General features: G+C 29.5%; 2 protein-coding genes across 3 annotated transcripts in view; one reads left to right on the forward strand and one right to left on the reverse strand.

Annotated features, from left to right (window-relative positions):
- The window catches only part of LOC148235806 (uncharacterized), a 94,365-nt gene that overhangs the window by 67,787 nt on the left and 5,133 nt on the right, over positions 1-21,445 (reverse strand). The window contains exon 3 of the mRNA XM_088185227.1: positions 8,761-8,899. Coding sequence (XP_088041353.1) covers positions 8,761-8,899 — 139 coding nt within the window. The remainder of the gene's footprint in view (positions 1-8,760; positions 8,900-21,445) is intronic.
- LOC148235807 (peptidyl-prolyl cis-trans isomerase-like) overlaps positions 1-21,445 on the forward strand; it is a 45,292-nt gene that overhangs the window by 15,760 nt on the left and 8,087 nt on the right. The window lies entirely within an intron of this gene.

The raw sequence follows: 21,445 nt of genomic DNA on the forward strand, positions 1-21,445 counted from the left end.
TCCAGATTTCACACGTGGGACAATGGTAATATAAATTTAAAGTCAAGCGCTGAAGAGCAATCGTTTTAAAATTATCGAATACAATGTTTGAGAGCTTTCTTATTGTAAGTGTCAAAGCTTTCATTTGCCCCAGTTCAAATAGTAAAATATGAAATTAATATGTAACATAACAACCCATAATGCGCTATAATCCGACCGGTCTTAGCGGTATACATTCTCGATCTAGACTAGTTTCTATAAAGCTAGCACTGATTGCGCGGCGAAGAAATTAGAGCGACCATGAAGAGCTTGTTGCTCTAGGGGTCATTGAATAGGTAACCTTTACATTCAACTCTTTTCGCCTTAAAAGGAATACAACAACAATATTAAGTGCTTTCGTTACGCAATGACGATCTAACTGGAGTAACACGATATGTTTCATAAGCGGAAGAAAAGTGTATATTTATTTTCATCGATACAAATTAGTGAAAGATGTTTTACATCAGATGTAGCCAAGTTAAGGTAACTTAAAAATAATTCAAGATAAAGAATTTTTACTTGTTTTCTAAAATATTATGAGAAGTAATGTAGCAACTGTGATAATATATAAATAACCCCACTGAAACGGCGCCGACACGATTTTATTTTTTTTTGCCGTGGATTTTTGACTTCTGAGAAAGGATAATTGTATTTTGCACTCTCATATTAGCCAAACTTCGGTTAAGATGTGCCTTACTGGAGTCGTGATATTATTATAAAAATACTTAATATGAACGCTACATAAGCGAGCGAGTGACGGCACGATTTTATTGCTTTTGACGTGGATTCTAAACATGTCATTTAATGATATACTATGAATCTTAATGAAATTGAAATATTAAGAAAAATCTGAAATGACGTCCCTGCATAAAATAATAAGCCCAGATATTTGCCTTATCTATTCTGTAATAATTAAGTATTAAGTCCTCGGCAATATTTTTTACAAGAGCAGATCAATTAAATCCTGACACATTTTCACATACATACATATATCAAAAATCCGGCGTTACACAACATTTATTATTATGAATATAATTTCAATTATACTTTAATATTCGTACACATACGAATATTTAATTTGATAAAAAATGGGTGAGAGGTAATAGGTAATTCATGAAACACCGTAGTGCGCGTCAATCAAACGTCTAAATTCGATTCGCAAAAAATTGATTAATATTAGTATTTAGTCTTGGTACGGTGTTCATTTATATAAGCGATAAATTTATTTACACATTACGTTTCATTACAATGTACAAATATAAATGTCATTATAATTTATACCCCGCACCATAAATGATTGTAACAAGATCGTAAATAGTTACAAAAAATATTTTTGTTTCTATTTAGAGGCAATTAACGAGCGTACGGAGCGTCGAATCAGCGAATTGAAACGCATCGTGTACGGCGGCAGCAGGCGGCACGTAAAGAAAATTAAAAATTGAAACGCGTCGTGTGAGCCGCAATGTTGTATTTATTTACAACACAATAATTATTTTTGCCACGAGACATTTTTCATGTGTAAAATTACAGCACCGTCGATTCTATGCGCATTTGCGATATAAAAATCAATGTCAAGTTTAATTGACGCTATCGCGGCTGTTTTAATGACAACAAACGCCTATGGAATGTCAGCATTTTTCCAATACTGAGCAATGAGTCCTACATAATATTTACTCAATAAAATAGTTCTCAGTTTTAATAAAGCAAGACTAATTTTAAATTCAACAGATAGTATTTTTTGTTTATGAAAGGTATATATTAACGGCTGGCTTAACCAACAACTATCCGTACAACTTTCTGTATTTACCGTAAAATGTGACATTATAAAAAATAAATTTTGAATAATCTGACATACATAATCAATAAAGTATCACTTAAAAAGATAATTTTCTCTGATTTTCTCCATTCAACGATTTCGATCGCGATATAACTGTATAACTTGTTATTGTAGCAAACTTATAATTGATAAATCGATCATTTAACTATCAACTGGAAGACATTATCGTTATTATTAATTATTCTTTTCATTATTTAAAAACTATTTTTAAATCACATCGTTTATATAATATATGTGTGTTCAAAAGCTAACATTTTGGCTTTTTAAAAATGTGAATTTTAAAATTGGAAGGTTTGATTCAGCTTAGTTCCATTTGATGCGAATTCGGCTGAACGTTTCTGAGGGAAGTTAGGGATGAAGTGATTGACTTCCGCAGTGTTCCGGCTTGTATACCCTCGAAGAAATAGGGAAAGTCCAACGTCCCTTAAAGCAGTGGCATAACCAGGAAGAAAGGGGGGAGGGCGGATCGCCCCAAGCGGCACCTGCTTGGGAGCGGCATTTTCACAATGGAAGGACCGTTCGTGTAATAATGTAAAAACAATAAACAACAGTTAAACAAATGCTGATTTTATGATCCAGCCGGTCACAAAAAAAATATATTTTTTACCGATCTGAAAATTTTGCCAGTTTCTCGGTAAAACTTTCTTGTTCTTCATTACTTGTGCCAGTCAAGCACGTGCTAAGATAACAAAATTACTGATAACCATTATCATATTTCAGCAAATTTTAAAATTGTTTTGCACATTTTTTAATATGCGTATATTATGTAAAGTATATAGCTGAAATATGTGCATATAGTTACATTTTCACTAGTGAAATTCAAATACATTTTCACCAGTAGATATACATATTTCTACTAGTGAAAATATAATTCAACTTATAAGCCCTAGTGAAATTACATGCTGCTCTAAAATGTTTATAAAACTCAATCTAACACACATTTGTTATTTAAACCCAATCCTACACGAATTAATCTAATACAAAATGACCTAATAAAAGTTACTAAATACAGTTTCAGAACTTTCATTAGGGCAAGTCCAAAATATTATATTATATAAACTAAGTCAACTCTCAGAAAAAAATAATATAATAATTACGGACTTTTTATGATATGAGAGTATTGGTTAAAGTATATTCAAACTGAATTTTGGTCAATAGGAGGGCGCAAAAGCAATTATCATTTCTCAGAAGTCAAAAATTCGCGTCAAAATGTAAACATGTATTGTATAGTATGTATATAATTAGTATATATGCAAAACTATTTATATTACTGAAATACACGTATTAAAAAAATATATTAAACACACTTTCGAAAAGCTTAGCTTTTATTTTAGTTTTTTAAATCTGAAAGTATAATCAATTTTATTGTAGCTGTAAAATTAAGAATCACAACCGTCACGTACCAATAATGTCTAATATATTGCTAATAAACCCTCATTTGAGAATTATTTTTAAGTTTTACCATCTCAGTTAAAAACGATTACTGTTATACGTAATGTGCGTGTTATTCACGTAAATATTGTAAAATTCGTATGTGAAACACCGTTAACGTAATATGACTAATAATCTACTATTAAATTCACCGTCCGTGATATTATATTAACATACATATGTATATATATTTAAATACTATTTTAATGTACTCATTATTTTGGTACTTTGTCACTTTGTATTAGATCAAAATAATCATTTAGCTGACAAAAATCTTGGTTCACGCGACAGAAAAAAGCCTTTTTAAGCTTGGACGATCCAAACTTGTTTTGGCCGAGAAGCGAATCTGGACACCGTTATGTAGTTGAGTGGTCTACGACGATAACGGATACCAAATGCTTGTATGTTCGAGGTCACAGGTTCAGATTCGAAGAATGCACTCATATGCCAAACTTCCGAAAAATTAACGAGGTTTTCCGTCATAGTTTTTTTTTTGTTGCTAAAACATCTCTGAGATCATCGCTAAGTGTAAATGATGATCAACATGGGTGTGGCTGTGCACATCATCACAACACCACACAAATATAACAATTAAAATATATTACAGTTATAATTCAAAGCTGGCGTATTTGAAGAAAATGATAATTATCTTCGAATACAATCAAAACGGTAGAAAGTCGATAAAATAATAAAACGTTTATAAAATGAGAGCAGACGTCCTGTTAGAAAACCGCAAATTTGAGGTTATTCGAATTATTAGCCGATCGATTGTGTTGAATGTACATTATAGTGATTACTCTATAACATTTTACTAACACAATAATGTATTTAGGCTCTAAAATTTTTTTGGAAGGTAATATACTGATGGTGATTTTTTGAATTATGAATTTATTACCAGAAATAATTATACTGCCATATTAGAAAGGTTCTATTTGACACATTAGCTATAACACCTACGCAAACATGGCTTACAACAACGAATAGTGTAATACAATATATTGAGTCCAGAAATGAACATAAAAAAACTACACTGCCGTGTTAGAAAGGTTTCACTCAACCCATTATCTTTCATATGTCTACGAGTACCGCTTATGGAGGAAACACGCGAAGATAATAATTATAGCATATAATACCTACAATTAAATATATGAAAGGTATGAAAATTATGTTGTTTATTATTAATAAGCATTTACTTATTGTAAAAATATTGGCTTAATAGTAATGTGATTTACACAAATAATTAAATAAACGTAAAACAATAAATACTGATCGATATACAATTAGAAAGCTCTCAAGTTTCCTGTACATAATAATAAAGATATATGTGCTTTTATTTTTATAGATGGCAAATTATTATTAAAAACCCAATAATATTTTAATCGCGTATTATATGCATAATTACTCGTAGCTTTGTTTGCGTTTCGTAAAATCTCGTGGTTTCTAAAGATCAGATTTAAACATGAGTGAAAACGGCTGCTTCCTCGGCCTTCTCATCTCAGTCTCGATCGATGCTCGAGTTCGAGTGAACTCTCGTGAGTTTTGATCTAACGAACGATCTAAAACTATAATTAGTATAATTCGTTTTAAAACTTTTAGGTTGGGTTTGGGCTAGAACAAAAAATGGACATTTCGCAACTATCAAATTTAGTCTCATGGATATTTTAGAGCAGCATATAATTTTGCTAGCGTCTATCAAATTAAATTTTCGCTAGTATAAATATATATTTACTGGCGCTGAAAAATACACATTCACTGTAACATTTGTACATCGCAAGTAAATAAATAATGAAGTATATAAACATTACTATGTATGGAAAAGTATAAAACTTATAATTTTACTAGTACCTGCATGTTAAATTATATTTTCACTGGTAAAAATATATATGATATATATCTACCAGTTAAAATGTATACCGATATGAATACACCGAAAGGACATATTTAAAAAAATAAAATGTTTAAATTTTTTTAGGGATAACCTGAGAATTTCTGGTTTAGAACCAGGGAAATGTCGGAAAATTAGTAACCTTGCTTTGCATGTTATAATAAAAATCAAGCTTTTCAATCTATTCACTGTAAATCTCGATATAGTGAATCATTTAATCATTACGTACGCCAATCAGTCTGACTCAGTGGTAGGTCATTCCCGGATTGAATGTTTAATTAATGGAAAATTACGATTCATTAATCGCCTTACATATGCAACAAGCGCGCGCACTTTATTATGTCACTCTCGGCTTTATACTCCTCAGCGTCACAAAGCACGAAGTCGTCATTAGTTATCTCGAGTGTGCAAATCGAAAACCATCATGCGTTCGATTTCCGCGTCCTTGTGTTTGCGTTTTGAACCGCCATTTAGCTGCGAGTTCGCAAACCTGCGGCACTCACGAACGCATTATTAACGTCGTCTAGGGTTGTCACCTGTGAAAAAGATCCATTATTTCTCTTCACCACCATCTTGTTTAAAAATGGTGAATGAAGCTATCTATCAAATTTAATCGATATATATTTTTTTCTTTAAAAAAACAATAAATTATGTTATACATGTGTTTTAAAATTTTTAAACTTTTGTGTATGTGAGGAAATAAAAAGCAATAATATTTTAGTGTTATAATACAATTAAAATAACTACAAAACAATTATTTTGTATATTTATTTACTTTAAAAATAAAATAGATTTCGCGCACTTTTTTTAAAATAAGTTTTTCAATTAAATTGAGACTTGCTTACTGCTTATATAATATTTAACACCAATGTTCAGTGAAGCATATTCCATGGACTATTTAAGTAGAAAGAATTTCGTGTATGCAATACCCGCTTTTATTTTCCCTTCGCCAGCCATCCCTATCATACAAATGGGGGCGGTAAATTCTCTATTTCATAACATAATTACTGAAAACTACAAGGTAGCATTTGCCTGAGATAAAGCCAATGTATTCCTTTTATATTGACACGTCATGTATATAAAAAAAAATACAAAAATATCGAACATGATAAATTATATTTTAAAAATTTGCGCCTAAATATCTGCCGAAATGATTTTTCATATTGGTTGGGTGGGCGATAATACGGCCCTCTTGGACTAAAAGGGATGATATTATTCTACTTTTATATCCTACCCGATAAAACTACTTATATTAATTCCCAACAATTAGCATCATTTTATTTTACGCTTCACGGCATCGCGGTTTTCGTAGTTCTATGCTATCGAAATATCGTTACAAATTAGACACGAATTTAAAAATTAAATAAAAAAATATTTTCGGTACCACCGGTATTTAATTTTGTAATACTGGTGTTACCAAAGTTACATTTTTGGCCCAATACCGGTATTACCGGTATTGTAGTCTCTATATATTATATGTATTTAGTTAAAATGTTGATTATTTTCTGCTACACATTTATTTATACCTCTATGGACGAAAACTGTAGAGGTAGTAACCCTAGTTGATCTCATTGATCTGACATAATAGAACACAAAAAATGCTCTTTGATACACGATCTGACATCTGCCATGAGCGGATTTCCTTGAATTGGACGCGGAGAACGCAGGATATTGCCGAGATAAGTATCGTCGGTTTGTTTGTGCCGTAACTTGGTGTATTGAAAGGCATTCGAGACACGTCCTTGATGGGGCGTTTACGTTTTCTGATAAAGTGTTAATGCTATAAGTAAATATTTAGGCTATTAATTCCTACAGTTGAAATGGTGTAATCAAACTACTGCCACCTCAGATAACATTGCCATTCATAACTAGTGAAAATAGCAGTTTTATGATAAAACTTCTACAAATAATTTGTTTTACAATAATATACAAAAACCTGTTATTATAAGAAGCACCCAGATCAGTGTAAAAAGCTCAAGATAAAAATCAAGTATTCGCTCTATTGCATTGCATATAGTTTAAATTATGGTCAAGGCATGAAATATAAAATCACTAGTAGATAAAAATGACAATTACACTTGTATCATGAACCATAGTGAAACAGTACTGTCATTTATTATTTGAGGGGTTAAAAATCGTACAAAACCATCGATTCATAAAATGATTAGTGCTGACGGAGACAATTGTTTTCGCGTCGGTTTACTCGACTGCGACTATCACTCGCGACAGCCTAGGTAGGAGGTCAGGCCAAGCCTTAGTTTGTGCAGTATACTAAAGTGAAGCTCGACTAGGTAATGGCAGTAGTTGCTAATGAGCCAAAACTATTGAGCCTTGTGTTTTTCAATGAATTCATCCAATTTTAATCAAATAAAATTAAGTCAATAAATAATACATTTATCATATCTATATAATTGATATGTTAGTTTTCCTTCTACTATGCCTCTTATTTTTCTTATTTGTTCTTTTAAAATTTAATAATTAATATTTGAAGTGTACTTATTATATTTTTCTAAATGTATACGTACTAAATTTATAATTTTAATGTATCAAACTGTAACCGCAGAATTAGTTTTTTCTTGCTTATGCGGAATTACATAAATAAAAAAAATCGCTAGTACGAAGTTTTTCAAACCAATGCCTTACAGTTCTCTGACTAACAGTACCCGCGCCAAATACAAAATTGATATTTCTCGTGACCTGCGTTGCATTGTCATTAGGATACGGATAACATTTTATAGACATAATAGCCTAAAAATAAGTTTAACTGCAAATAAGATATAAAAATAATAAAGAATCAACCTAATATAATCGGCAGGAAGCAACCTAATATAATCTGAGGCAGTTTTCTATGCACCATAGTGTTCTAAACATCAATAAAATAAAAACAAATATTTGGAAATATTATGATCTCAAATATTTAGGAACAAATTTACCGATGCCCTATTGACATTGGATAACAGGCAGTTTTTTTCCAAAAAAGCGGAAAAATAATATTTAGACTAGTAGGGAATGGGTATATTGATGATGAATAAGCAGTATATCAACAAAATTGTGAAGATAGTCCTGAGAAAAATATGTTAAGTTGCAATTAAAATGGCAAAATTATTGAAAAAATAAATATCATATATATACTTCTTATTTATGTGTGAATTATACTTGAGTAATTTATACACCGTATAAATGTTCTGTACCGTTTTTTTCATCAAACTAATAATTAATTATAAAATAATATGATTGTATAATGAGAAAAATTCACACAACATTGATATGAATATATCAATATCATTCATTATATTAAGAACGTATGAGAAATATAATTAATATACACGTAGATAAAATATTTCAATTAAGCAACTATGGTATTTTTCATGATAATTGACACAATTTTCAACAGGATAAGACCGTTCGTGACACGTGAAATCTTATCACAAAATCGCAATTGCGTTCTCACAATGAGCAATAAAATGTTATTGAGAAAGAAAAAACAACTATTGCGACACTGCATAGTTTCTGCTAGCCAGAACAACAGCACGATCTACCAATTTGCCTGTCGACTGATGGTATGCATTAAAATTTATTGGAATCTCACCTGCTGGGTCTAGAAAGTCTTCCTTTTCTAACGTGTGATCTTGGGATTGGAATCCGTAAGCTGGGAGCCACGAATGGCTTCCTGGAGGGTCAGGCCACTCAGAAAAGGAGAGTTCCTCCATGACGTCAATGGCGCTGTTCTGTAAAAATTAAAAAATAATAAATACATGAATGCCAAAAGATTGTTGACTATAAAAGTAAAAGTAGAATTGAATGCAAACATTTTGATTGTATAATGACTATAACTAGCACGTTGGGAGTACATCGGAGGGTACATAAAAATATTATAAATTGAGCGAAAGTTAATGAAAAAATAATATTATTATGGAATATTTATCAAAATGTACATTTTTCATAAAACAACAAGATTTTTACAAAATACATATTAATCCTTTAATCAAAAAATACAGTTCTAAATAAAATAAAAATGCAATTGAAAGAATAAATATTTGTATATAAATTTTCAATAAGTTTAATTTTTATTAAGCCAAAAAATGACTAGAATTAAATTTTAAAGAACATTATTTTTTTAAGACGTACAATTTTCATATTGTGGAAAACATAAAAGATGGGGGAAAAATGATCAATATATATATATATATATATATATATATATATATATATATATATATATATATATATATATATATATATATATATATATATATATATATATATATATATATATATATTAATCGTTACGACAACACATACAATTGTTAATAAAATCATAATACAATTTATTTAAAGAATGATATTTACATTAATTTTTCATTAAACCAAATAATATAGCAGAATTACCTAAATCTTAAGAAGTATCCCATTTTTTTCGTATGTATAATTCTTATGTTGTGCGATACACAACGAGGTAAATAAAATTTTAAACAAAAGAAAAATAATCATTTGAAAAATTGTATTAAAATTTGTAATGTGTATTTAAATGTAACTAATAAAAAGGTTTAAATTCACCTAAAATATAAACATTTGAATATAATTGATATTAAACATATTTTTTTTAATTAAGAATAATCTTGAAGTATATTAAATTTCTCAACAATACACAAATATTATTATAAATTATTATGTCACTATGAACGTCCTAGTTTGATTTTATTGTAATTATTCATCCTAGAGATTAGGAGAATCTATGAAAACTTAACCCGTGATGACTGATCGAAATTATAATTATATATTTATGACTAATTCTGATCTCTTAGACAAGATAGAAATTAAAAAATACCAGGGTTCATATGAAATTCCAACTCAGATCTTTAACGACTATACCACTAGTATATGAGCAGCACAACACATTAATAATATTTATTTGCAGATTTTTGATGAAAGTACATCATATATTTTCTGAATTTATTAAATATATCGCAGAATCGGCTTGCTGCAATTGAGGCACTAAAACCAATATTTAATATATAAAGAAAAAAATGTGCTGGTATAAAATAGAATAAAAATACGCTAGTATTACGCTAAAAATACGCTAATACGCGTTCCATTAAATATCGCGTAAATCAACACAGATGAAACGATTAAATAGTATTCACGTGTACATTTTAACGTTTCTTTAAATTATAAAGTAAACAAGCAAAATATTCAGAAACATGCATGCATTCCAAAAAGCAAATCAGGACACTGAATGGACAGTGGGAGAGGTTCCAGATGTAGGTTTAGTGCAAGAAGTGGGAGTAAGCTATAAAACCATGCATTTGTAGATCGCCGCAATACACGCGTGGTTCTTAACCGTGTAAAACGAGAATAAATAAATCAGAATATTGGTTAACATATCTTATTTTAGCTACGCTCTACTGTCCCCATTTATATGTAAAGTCAAATAAAGCTTATTATTATAATTAATTATATTCAAAGCTTTTGTTACTAAAAAATATTAATAATAAACTTATCGGGACCACCCATAATCGTTGCGTATAAATTTGTACACTAATTGATTTAACTGAAAGAAGATTTTTTACAATTATGTGTATTTTAGCAGACGTTCATTAAACGATATCTATTAATATTTCTGATCAAGTGCACTAAAAAGTCGGTGAAAAATATCTCCTCCCGAGCATTTCAAATTTACGGTATGTTGTTATAAACGTCAGTCTGATACGATTTGTATTAAACAATAATAAAGAGTCTGGTTCCGCCCCGAATCATTGACAGTGGTAAGAGGATCGAAAACCGGAAGGAACGTATACTTAAAGTCTTTATACGACAGAACACTACCTCAATGAAGCACTTATACTATTTTAAATACTTCAGCCAGTACCATAATTCAAAATTGTCACTGCACTTCTGACTTGGAATAAACTGAGCTCACATCAAACGAAACTACGTTGTTTTCATAGCGTCTTAATAAAAGATTGAGAACTTTCATCGATTTGTTTTCAGTAACAATATCAATTAAATTCTTACTTATATATTCAGATTTAATTTATTGCCAAATTAAATATTGACGTAAAACTACAACATTTCATTTTTTATTGTTTTTTTATTAAATAAAAAAATGATTCTTCAAACTTCAGATCAAACGTCAGCAAATTTTGATACAATGTCTGAGAATTGTAAATCATCACAATTTTCAATGTTGGATTCTTCGTCATAATTTTCATAACCATCGATGTCGTGTTTTGTAAATTACGTTCTACATTTACATATTGCACATTCTCTAAAATTAATACGATAAATGAAAGCAGAAGAAAGGTAATGCGTAATTAATAATGTAATTTGTTTTATAAACAATACTTAAAATTTGACATAAAAAAAATCGAATTTTCTACTAATTTTTTGCCCGAATCTTTAAAAGCTATCTATGAAAAAAAAATATGAAAATATTTATTACGGATAAGCGTATTTATATATATATATATATATATATATATATATATATATATATATATATATATATATATATATATATATATATATATATATATATATATATATATATATATATATATATATATATATATATATATATATATATATATATATATATATATATATATATATATATATATATATATATATATATATATATATATATATATATATATATATATATATATATATATATATATATATATATATATATATATATATATATATATATATATATATATATATTTTAATATAACATAGTTAACAAAAACTTTTTGAAGTAGGTGAGTTTTAAAGAAGGGCTTCTCATACGTATATGTGTAGTATTAAATAAATAACTACATTATTACAATCTTTACAGTTATGTGCCATAAAATGACATTTAATTACAAAATAACTAAAATACATTTGTTCAAATGCTCTAAGAGAAAAATAAATGCTGTCCGAAATACATAAACCATATAGACGGTTTATTGTCTTCTATAATACAAAGATACATAGGTGTTAAGCAAGAAGACACATTTACATTCGTAAGAAAAAAAAATAGTTGGAGTACCTCAAGGTAGTGTGTTAAGACCGGTATTCTGCATGTGACATTCCACGATATGGCTATATCTATATTCTATATTTTGTTTTCATCAATAATAAAAATCGATCCGCTACTGATCATCTGCATAACATTGGACGCGAAGTTGCGATGGAACGAACACATCAGATATCAGAAAGCAGCGCGCGGATCTATCCAACCTCTTCTAGTGATGTGATTTAGAGTCACCCATGGATGATAGTTTTATAACGATCAGTTGACATTTGTGATGATTGGGGCTTACATATATTTTCATGAATGACTTTTTCATTAAAAAAGATCTTTCTTCATTGAAACACATATAGGCTCCTCAAATATGATCAGATCAAATAGATAGGATGATCGCTTTGGCCGTAGCGCGGAATGCGACGATATGCAGTTCGCCAGGTCAGTGCTCTTGTTGTGTAACCAGATATTCCACATCGGCTGCTTGTGGTCTACAAGCTCTCTTGGATGTTGGATTTATCTTTCGTGATATAATCCAACTACGAGGAATGTTTGAAAAGCGGCGGTGTCATCTACTCATTATGGCTAAAACGCGTAGCCGTGTGCATAAGTATGTTAATTTTCAACGGGCCTCGGTGGGTGTGGATTATGTGCCCAAGGACTCGAGACACTTTCACCTGGTCCCGACAGGTAAACATTATTTGGTGAGGCGAAACATTGTGCATCACAAATTGACCTATATGTAGTAACACGCCATTAATATTGGTTTCATGTATGACAGCGTGCAAGAACTGATAATACCCACTTTTGTGTCACGACACCGCATTGACACCTTTATAACGAAATAAAACGGTTTCATGACATTTACAAATTTACGGTAAAAGTAATTATGTCACAAGATAATATATTACCATAATGTACAACATTAACATAATATTGATCTTTAATATAAGTTGATTAAATTGAATAACAAATGGCAGCTACTGAAATGAAAATATGTAATGACAAAGTCTATCAACAACGATGTTTGCTCTAAACAGTGGTTACTAAACATCAGGTTTATATTATTATATGTATATGTATATATTATGTACAATACCAATACAATATTTTTATTATAGTTATAGTATCATTTATGATAGCTAGATCAGTTCAAATGCCTTAGTTCGCTTCAGCCGTCTTTTCAAGTTGTCCACATTGAGGAGTTTGTTCCCTCGATGTTGACGTGCTGCTGGTTGTATAGCACTGGCGACGTCTTCGACACCTAGGTCACGATCGAGAACATACCACGGAGCACTCACAATGTTTCATAGCATTTTATTTGAAACTTTTTAATCATTTTAACATGGCATGGTTGTATGTCGTAGATCTAAATTGGTTTTAAGATTTAGTTGTATATCTTGATTTTATTGTATGTATATTGATAGTTTAGAGTTTTTTCCCATAGTTAATACAGCGTTCTATACTTTATTTCTAGTTCTTCTTTTTTATACGTTCCCTCGGGTTTTCGCTTATTTTAAGATATAATAATAGACTTATGTTTAACCTCAGATTAAGAAGATATTTCAGAATATAAATAAAATTTCATTACTTGAGTTAACATTGAAAACTTTACAACATTTAAACCTTTATTTTAGAAAGGAAGTGAAGGTAAATAATCTTCATTGTATAATAAATAAATAAAATAAAATAAAATTTGTAATTATTTTCTTCGTATACATGAGCTCTAAAAATAAGAATATTGCAATTTCTTAAAATATAAATATAATATATACCTATGTAACTTGCACTTTAATAGCATACTGTCCAATCAAAGCTAATTATAACTTATAGTATAGTAATTATAAAAGGGATTGAATTATAATCGTAATATTTAATTATCAATATCTTATTAAATTATATACTGAAGGATGCAGACGTTTACAACATACATAAATCAAACACAGGTGCTAGTCAATAATTAATAAAGCTTATGGAAAGAAGATACAGTAACGCAATAAAATGATAAGGATCGTTTACTAAACGTAAGAGCGAGATTCGTAGCGGATGTTGATATTAAAACGTATATAATACCGTATTGAGTTTTCCGTTACTGTTCGATTGAATTGTTATTGATCTTAATGCCCATTATAATACACATATACGGATAAAAAATTGAGATTATACGTGCGGTTGATTTTGTTAATTTTCAATTTTGCTCAGCGGTGTGAAGAACCGTTTTGTTCGTTTGCCAAAACCGTTGGAATAACAGGCGAAAACAAAGGTATACAATCAACGTGTGAGGAATACCAAGGAAAGAATTGGTATTTTATTATTCTTCTTCAATAATACTACACGGTGATTCGAATGCAAATGCTTATTGTGTTAAGAAAACTGAATGGAATTAAATACCAACGAGGCTGTTAAAATTTTCATCTTTCTTTTTTTGTTAAACATTGCTCTACCTATTGTTGTCTACTACTATAAACCATTAAGTACATTAAAATCATATTTACACAGACAAATGATTCTTTGTATGTATCTATTTGGTTTAATATCATACATGAAAAGAAACTAGCATTAATTAAAATGTGCATATAATCTTATGTTATAATTCATAGCACTTAAGTTTAATTTTATCATAAATTTATGGATTAAAATTGAGAATAGTTACACAAATATATATTAGTCATTAATACGAATTTCTGCATATTTTTTTGTTATACTTGGATTGACTTGGAATTTGCAGTCCAATGTAATTCACTTCAAACATTGTATCTGACTTAAAATTCTTGTTCTTGCACAAATTTATTGAGTATTGGTAATGCACTTTATTTAACAATCGTTAAATATTCATTATCAAGTAAATAAGTACTATTATATTTTATTCATAAAGTGTGTTTAAATATATGAGCATACTTTTAAGAAAGGTTCTCTATTATTGCATCCACAAGAGAAGGGTACCACTTTCAAGACCTATTGTTACACAAATTTTTGAATCACACTGTATATATTATTACGAAGCGGACCACGGTTGGCACACAAAACACTGGTTGTGTATCGATGACGAATGTCGAAAGAATGCAAAGTGACGCTGCGCTCGAATACCTAGGATGCAGCGTGTAATAAATTCCAGGTGTGCTTTTAAAAAGGTAAATAACGAATAACTGTTACAAAGTACAAAGAGGCCAACATATTTTAGTTAGTGGCCGTTTCGCGATGATGGATGCAAGAAAATTCAGTTAAAACAGATAAATCTTATCTATGATAATGACTTGAAAACATTTACAACATGCGAAGGTCCAATCGAAATACTTATTTTATCTGATCCTTTTGAAGGCAATTAAATTCCACAACCTTCAAATTTGAGCTTATAAAAACTCGGATTGGTTGCATTCAAACATCGGTTCTCAATCGTTGGAAAATATAATCAGTGCACAAAGATAATTCAAAATTTATTTAAATCATTTATTATGAAAGGCGATCATGCTCTTAGTTTGGACTCTCAGGCTGTGGCGTAGCTATGGGGGGAGCCGCCCCGGGCGGCACTTGCTTGGGGGCGGCATATTCGCGATGGAATCTTCTAGTGTGGTTCTTAACCCTGAAGAAACTAAAATTTATGTAAATCTACGAATAGTAAGAGCTTAACATTAATCAATTTATTATTTTAAGAAACTGCAAAAAATGTATAGGGGGCGGCAATTTTAAGGATTGCCCCGGGCGGCACATACCCTAGCTACGCCACTGCTCTCAGGACATAAATTTATGTTAGAATGAGCAAGCTTCTGGATGCCTTCAACAATTTGTAGAAGGCTAAAATTGCGTATAAAATAATTAAATGATTCGCCATTTACTGGATTAGCAAAAAAACAATGCGGACTGAACAATTGGTCAGATACCCATTGTACACGCTTGTGTACAAGGCAATAAAATTTAACCTAGCACATGGTAATTGAAAAATATTGTCATAGTAATAGTATTTCACGTTAGTAGAGTCACGTAGAGTGTAAATATACATAATAATAAAAAAAAACATGTCAAAATATTTTAATATTTATAATAAAAAACGATAAAATCATCTTACTTAAACAATCTTGTTTCAAATCCGTATTACAATGATAAACCAATGACTATGCACTATCATATAGTTTCTAAATAAGTTATTATATATAAAAATAAAACATCAAATCACGCTTCGAACAAGTGTACACAAGCGTGTACAGTAGGCGGTAATGGGTTAAATCATTTGGACAGTAAAAAAATATCTGGCTCCATGCATGATTAGCAAACAAACTAAATTTTATCAGCAAGTAAGCACATATTTAGTCAGCTTTTTATTAACGCTTATTCGAAATAAATAGTTACGAAACAAAGTTATTATTTGTTCAGCAGGATTATAAAATTTCTCAGTAACAAAATAATAATCAAAAGCTATAATATTTATGTTGTTGAATAATAAAAACATAACCTAAACGAATATAATGTTAGACTATTTCATTTGTTTGGGTTAGGTTTGGGTTTGAACAGCTAAATTTAACATCTTGCCAAAATAACTTTAGAGCTGACAATTATTTGCTGATCAATCTTGTTCTACTTGCTGACCACAAGTGGCGACTCAACTGACAGAAGACAATTTAGAGCTGATAAAACTTCAATATTGCGCTGACTGTTTAAGTGAACAAACCCATAACCAATCGCGGGTTTCCGCTCGCTCATATACCGCCGACGTCCGTGACGCACGGACGCGGAGTAAGACAACTTGCTTGGAAAAAGATATTAAAACAAAATAAAACATAAATACTAATACAATCAGACAAACCCCGGCTTTTCCTCGAGGTAAGAATTTTTTTCCAATGTTCGTAATTTAATTTCCTTATCTAAAATTTATCCTACACTTTTGTTATATATTTTACCATTTTAAATATACTTTGTGCATAAAAAAATCAAAGAAAGTTGAAAAAATACGCAATTTCTTCAAAAAAAATTCTCTAAAAATGTATTTTTTCAAAATCACAATTTTAGCATCAATCACAAATTGCTCGAAATCGTGTCATCATGTTACAACAGAAGATTTAAAAATTCCTTATTAGTATACACCCGTTTTCTAAAGAAACATTGGTCAAACACACCGTAGATTTCGTCATAGAGAGCGTTAAGGGTTGCATGTATATTCTTGCACTCATAGACTCGCATCCAATTACATTTTGGATCGCAATTTCACAATCAGATTAATTGTAAATCTTTTGTTGTAACACGATATGCATTAGCCAAATGCGTTATATAATGAAAAAAAAACAATTAACAAATACAATTTAATTAGTGAGACGCCAGAAATTAGTGACATTCATTTTATTAATTATAAACTATTATAACAAATCAATAAAAAATAAATACACTATTCTTAAATTGTTGTTAACAACCGATACAAGATATTCTCTCAGCCGCCCACGATCGCTAATTTTCCATTAATGATTAACCCAGCTAAAATTCATGACCCTATCTATCTAACGTAGTTGTTTATTAACCGTAAGATTAGGATCTCTCGATTACGATCTCTCGTGTAGGTGAAACCATACCTGTATAATTTTGAAACAATTAAAAAGCAATGCGATTACCTAATACAAAAATAATTACTGTGAATGATTTTATTTAAAACTTCTGCTAGATAAAATACCTAATGGATAAAACTATCATACATATCTAATATAAAAAGTTCTGCGGTTACTTCTCCATCACTGATTATTCAAGGTATCCCAAGATACAATTATGTTTTATTACACAACGAATCGAACGTGTACAGCCGAATGCGGCTATATGTAATATCGACAGATTACACATTATGTATGGATATGGTTTATTATAAAGATGGAATAATTTACGAATAAATAATAATTAAATTATGAAGCATTTACTCAATGAAGTTCAATGAATAACTACACATTTGGAGAGAAATCTATTTGAGAAATCTATCTGACTCATTAGTGAGTTAAAAATTCTTAAACAAATAACATTTATTAAAAGGTAGTGTATAATACATTTTTTGTGATTCTATTAAACTTCTAGTTTAAATTGAAGCTTTTAATAATTTAGAACAATATCAGCCATAAATAATTAATGTATGATAATTAGTGCAAACTCTTTTCCCATCTTATCTAATGAACCTTGACATGGCGCTATTGTTCATATGTGGATCATATTGCTAATTACTCCCATAATTATGTAATAAAATACACGTAAGTGAAACGGTGATATGGTGAATTTTGCGTTAATTTGATTAGATTTACGTGTATTTTGACATTGAAAGGATTCCGTGTCGTTGGACTTTGTTCATAAAATGTTTTCGTGATTTGCATAAATATTTTTCGATCGAATAAAAATCAGTCAAGTAATGAAATAACATGTTTATTAATGAATATACTAAAATTATCAACTTTTAAAATAGAGTTATTTGTCTGAGGTCAATAAGTCACTCATAGTTAGAAGTATGTAGGTGTAAAATTTAAACCAGTATTCAATAATATAATATAGCATGTTTCATATTTAAGTGATTATTTTATGGAGGTGAATTGAAAGTATGTAACAAATAGTTTTGCAAAAAAAAAATATTATTTCGATATAAATGATGAAATTTTTAACATGTTTTTGATGAAACTGTGCAAAAATATACTATTTTTTAATTTTATTAATTGATTTATTAAAAAAAATATCTTTAGTGTTGTGTCTAGTAATTAAATGTGAACAATAACAACACAATAATATTGTTATAAGATTAATAATAAATATTTATATTATACGTAATTTAATTTATTTATTTTCTTTTTTACTCCATTTAGCAAATTTAGTATTTTATTATACTCATTATGTGTATTATGCAATTTTTGATTGCAAGAATAACAAACAAAAAAGATTAGTCATCCGTAATATACGAATCAAAGAAATGTGCCGTTTTTCTGTATCATCACAGAAAAAATGTCTCATTTTCATATTATTTATTTATAAAAGAATAAAATGATTTTTGCCAATAAGCAGCAGTTGTATTAGCGTAAACATTCCGCAACTGTAAACCAGTGCTTCAAGAGATAGAAGCGACCGAAAAACCACAGATTCTCAATTAGATTTAATATCAGCAAAAAATTGCAGCAAGATATGCAAATTGTGCAATTTCACGTCAATTCATAATAGCGGAATACCAAAATAACTTTCACGTTCAGAATTTTTCATTTGCCCATCCTACTTTTTATACACATTTTTTTTGTTAATGTTGTGATATTGAAAATCGAGCTGCTGAACTCGTTTGGTATAAAAAAATCTGACCACTTCTCCGAACCACGCAAAGTAATAAAAACCGTATATAACACTTCGCCTGACATTTTTTTTATTGTAATTAAAATTTGTATGTTTATTCATAACGGGGCGTATCGAAAAATTTCTACTTTAATGTAAAATATGGTATAAAATGTAGGCGTTTAAAACTACTTTATATATCACACTGTATAATTAAAAATATTTTTTCTTGCCGTTTCTGAATCTATTGGTTTGCGGCGTTATATTGAAAATCGAGAAATCAATCACTCTTAATAATATTTAGTTTAACTGTACTGTTTTTTTACATATCCTTTTCGCAATACTATGCTAAGTTAAAGACGGGGTTCTTCTGGTCGTGATTTTGTTCCCGTATTTATTTTACAAGGTTGTGAAATAATTTAAAGAAGTTGTTGCTACTCTAAAGTATATGTTTGATCCAGTAGCATTATTTATTGGTCTTTGGAAATGCACTAAAGCAACTCATATTCATATATATGGAGACAAACTGTGTCTTTCCACAAGACACTGACGAAATCCCTTGATGTAGGGATAAATACTGATTTTGAAAAATCAGTATTTACGACGTCTTACCTTCGACATAATTGATCATAGTTTATTAATAAGAAAATTGTCGAATAGATTCTAATATTTCACCCCTTCAGGAGTTCCTCAAGGGCTTAACTTGGGCCCCTCTGGTCTCCTTGTATACGGCAGCCACAAATTCCAGATTTAAAACTGTTTAGATGCAATCAATCTGTTACCGTAATGCTAAATTTATTAAAAATAGGAAGGGACACTATCTAGAAAATATTACACAATAGTATATAGACAGCTGCTTTAAACCATATGGATGAAAAAAATGTAGGGAAGTAGCATTGTGTATTTAGAATGGGCAAATCAACAATAGAGCAAATCTTTCAATTCGACAAAGTCTAGAAAAAACGGTAAATTTATAATTGAGACTTTTATATCTAGTTTAAAGTTGCATATGCTTCAATATATAGATATTTATATATAACTACAGGATATGATTAAAACTACAGTTTAAGAGGTACTCTTAGAGATCCAACGGTATTATATAAAATACATTATTGATTTTCCCATTGTGGTACATAACAAAATAAACTTTATCTTTAAAAACAATATTAGCATAATAATAATTTTATTTACTTTCATTAGTTTATCGGACTTTTTAATTTGTTTATTTGTGAATTGCAATTTTCTGTAACTTAAATACATGAGAATAAAATGAGACTGTAAATTTAGTAAATTTGATAAAGATAATTTGGTTTATCGAAAACATTTGCTCGATTATAGTGAAAACAATAGCATTGTAGCAAATTTAAGCAGACATTCTAAATTAAGATACTGTCATGATTAATTACTACAGTATTATATTTTAATATACTTTATTTAATAGACAATAAAAATATCTGCACGTCCAATGAATAGGCAATGAAAGAGTTGAACCAACAATACCGGAAGAATGCCAGAAGTCAATCGATTTGTTTGTATCGTAAATATATATATTTTAGATACATATTTTAACTGCAACACTTTCTACAATTTTAAATGTTGCATTTAAAAGTAATCTTACGTTGATCAAATTTGATCAAAAATATTGCAAGTATTTACAAAATACACTTCGAATCGTTAAAATGTCGTTTATGAAACAGCTGTCAATTACTTGTGATTATAGAGATTATTGCATTTATAATAACTATGAGCTCGAAATTATTATATCGTAGTAGAGTAATTTATTAAAATATATGTAAAGAGCATTATATTTGTGTCAGATGATTTCATTACTCAACATTAACTCTTAAATATTAAGTAGGAATCATTGTCTGAGATTAGAAATAAGATGGACCACAAGGAGTGTAATGAGATAATTAAATTAGAGCAAAGAAAATGAGTTTTCTAAAAAGCTAATACAAACGTAAAAGTAGATAGTGATTAAGAGCAGTGTCAAAAAAAA

This window comes from Plectrocnemia conspersa, unplaced genomic scaffold (assembly GCF_051122295.1).
Source record: "Plectrocnemia conspersa isolate PC_06_02 unplaced genomic scaffold, ASM5112229v1 ptg000004l, whole genome shotgun sequence".
Classification (NCBI taxonomy): domain Eukaryota; kingdom Metazoa; phylum Arthropoda; class Insecta; order Trichoptera; family Polycentropodidae; genus Plectrocnemia; species Plectrocnemia conspersa.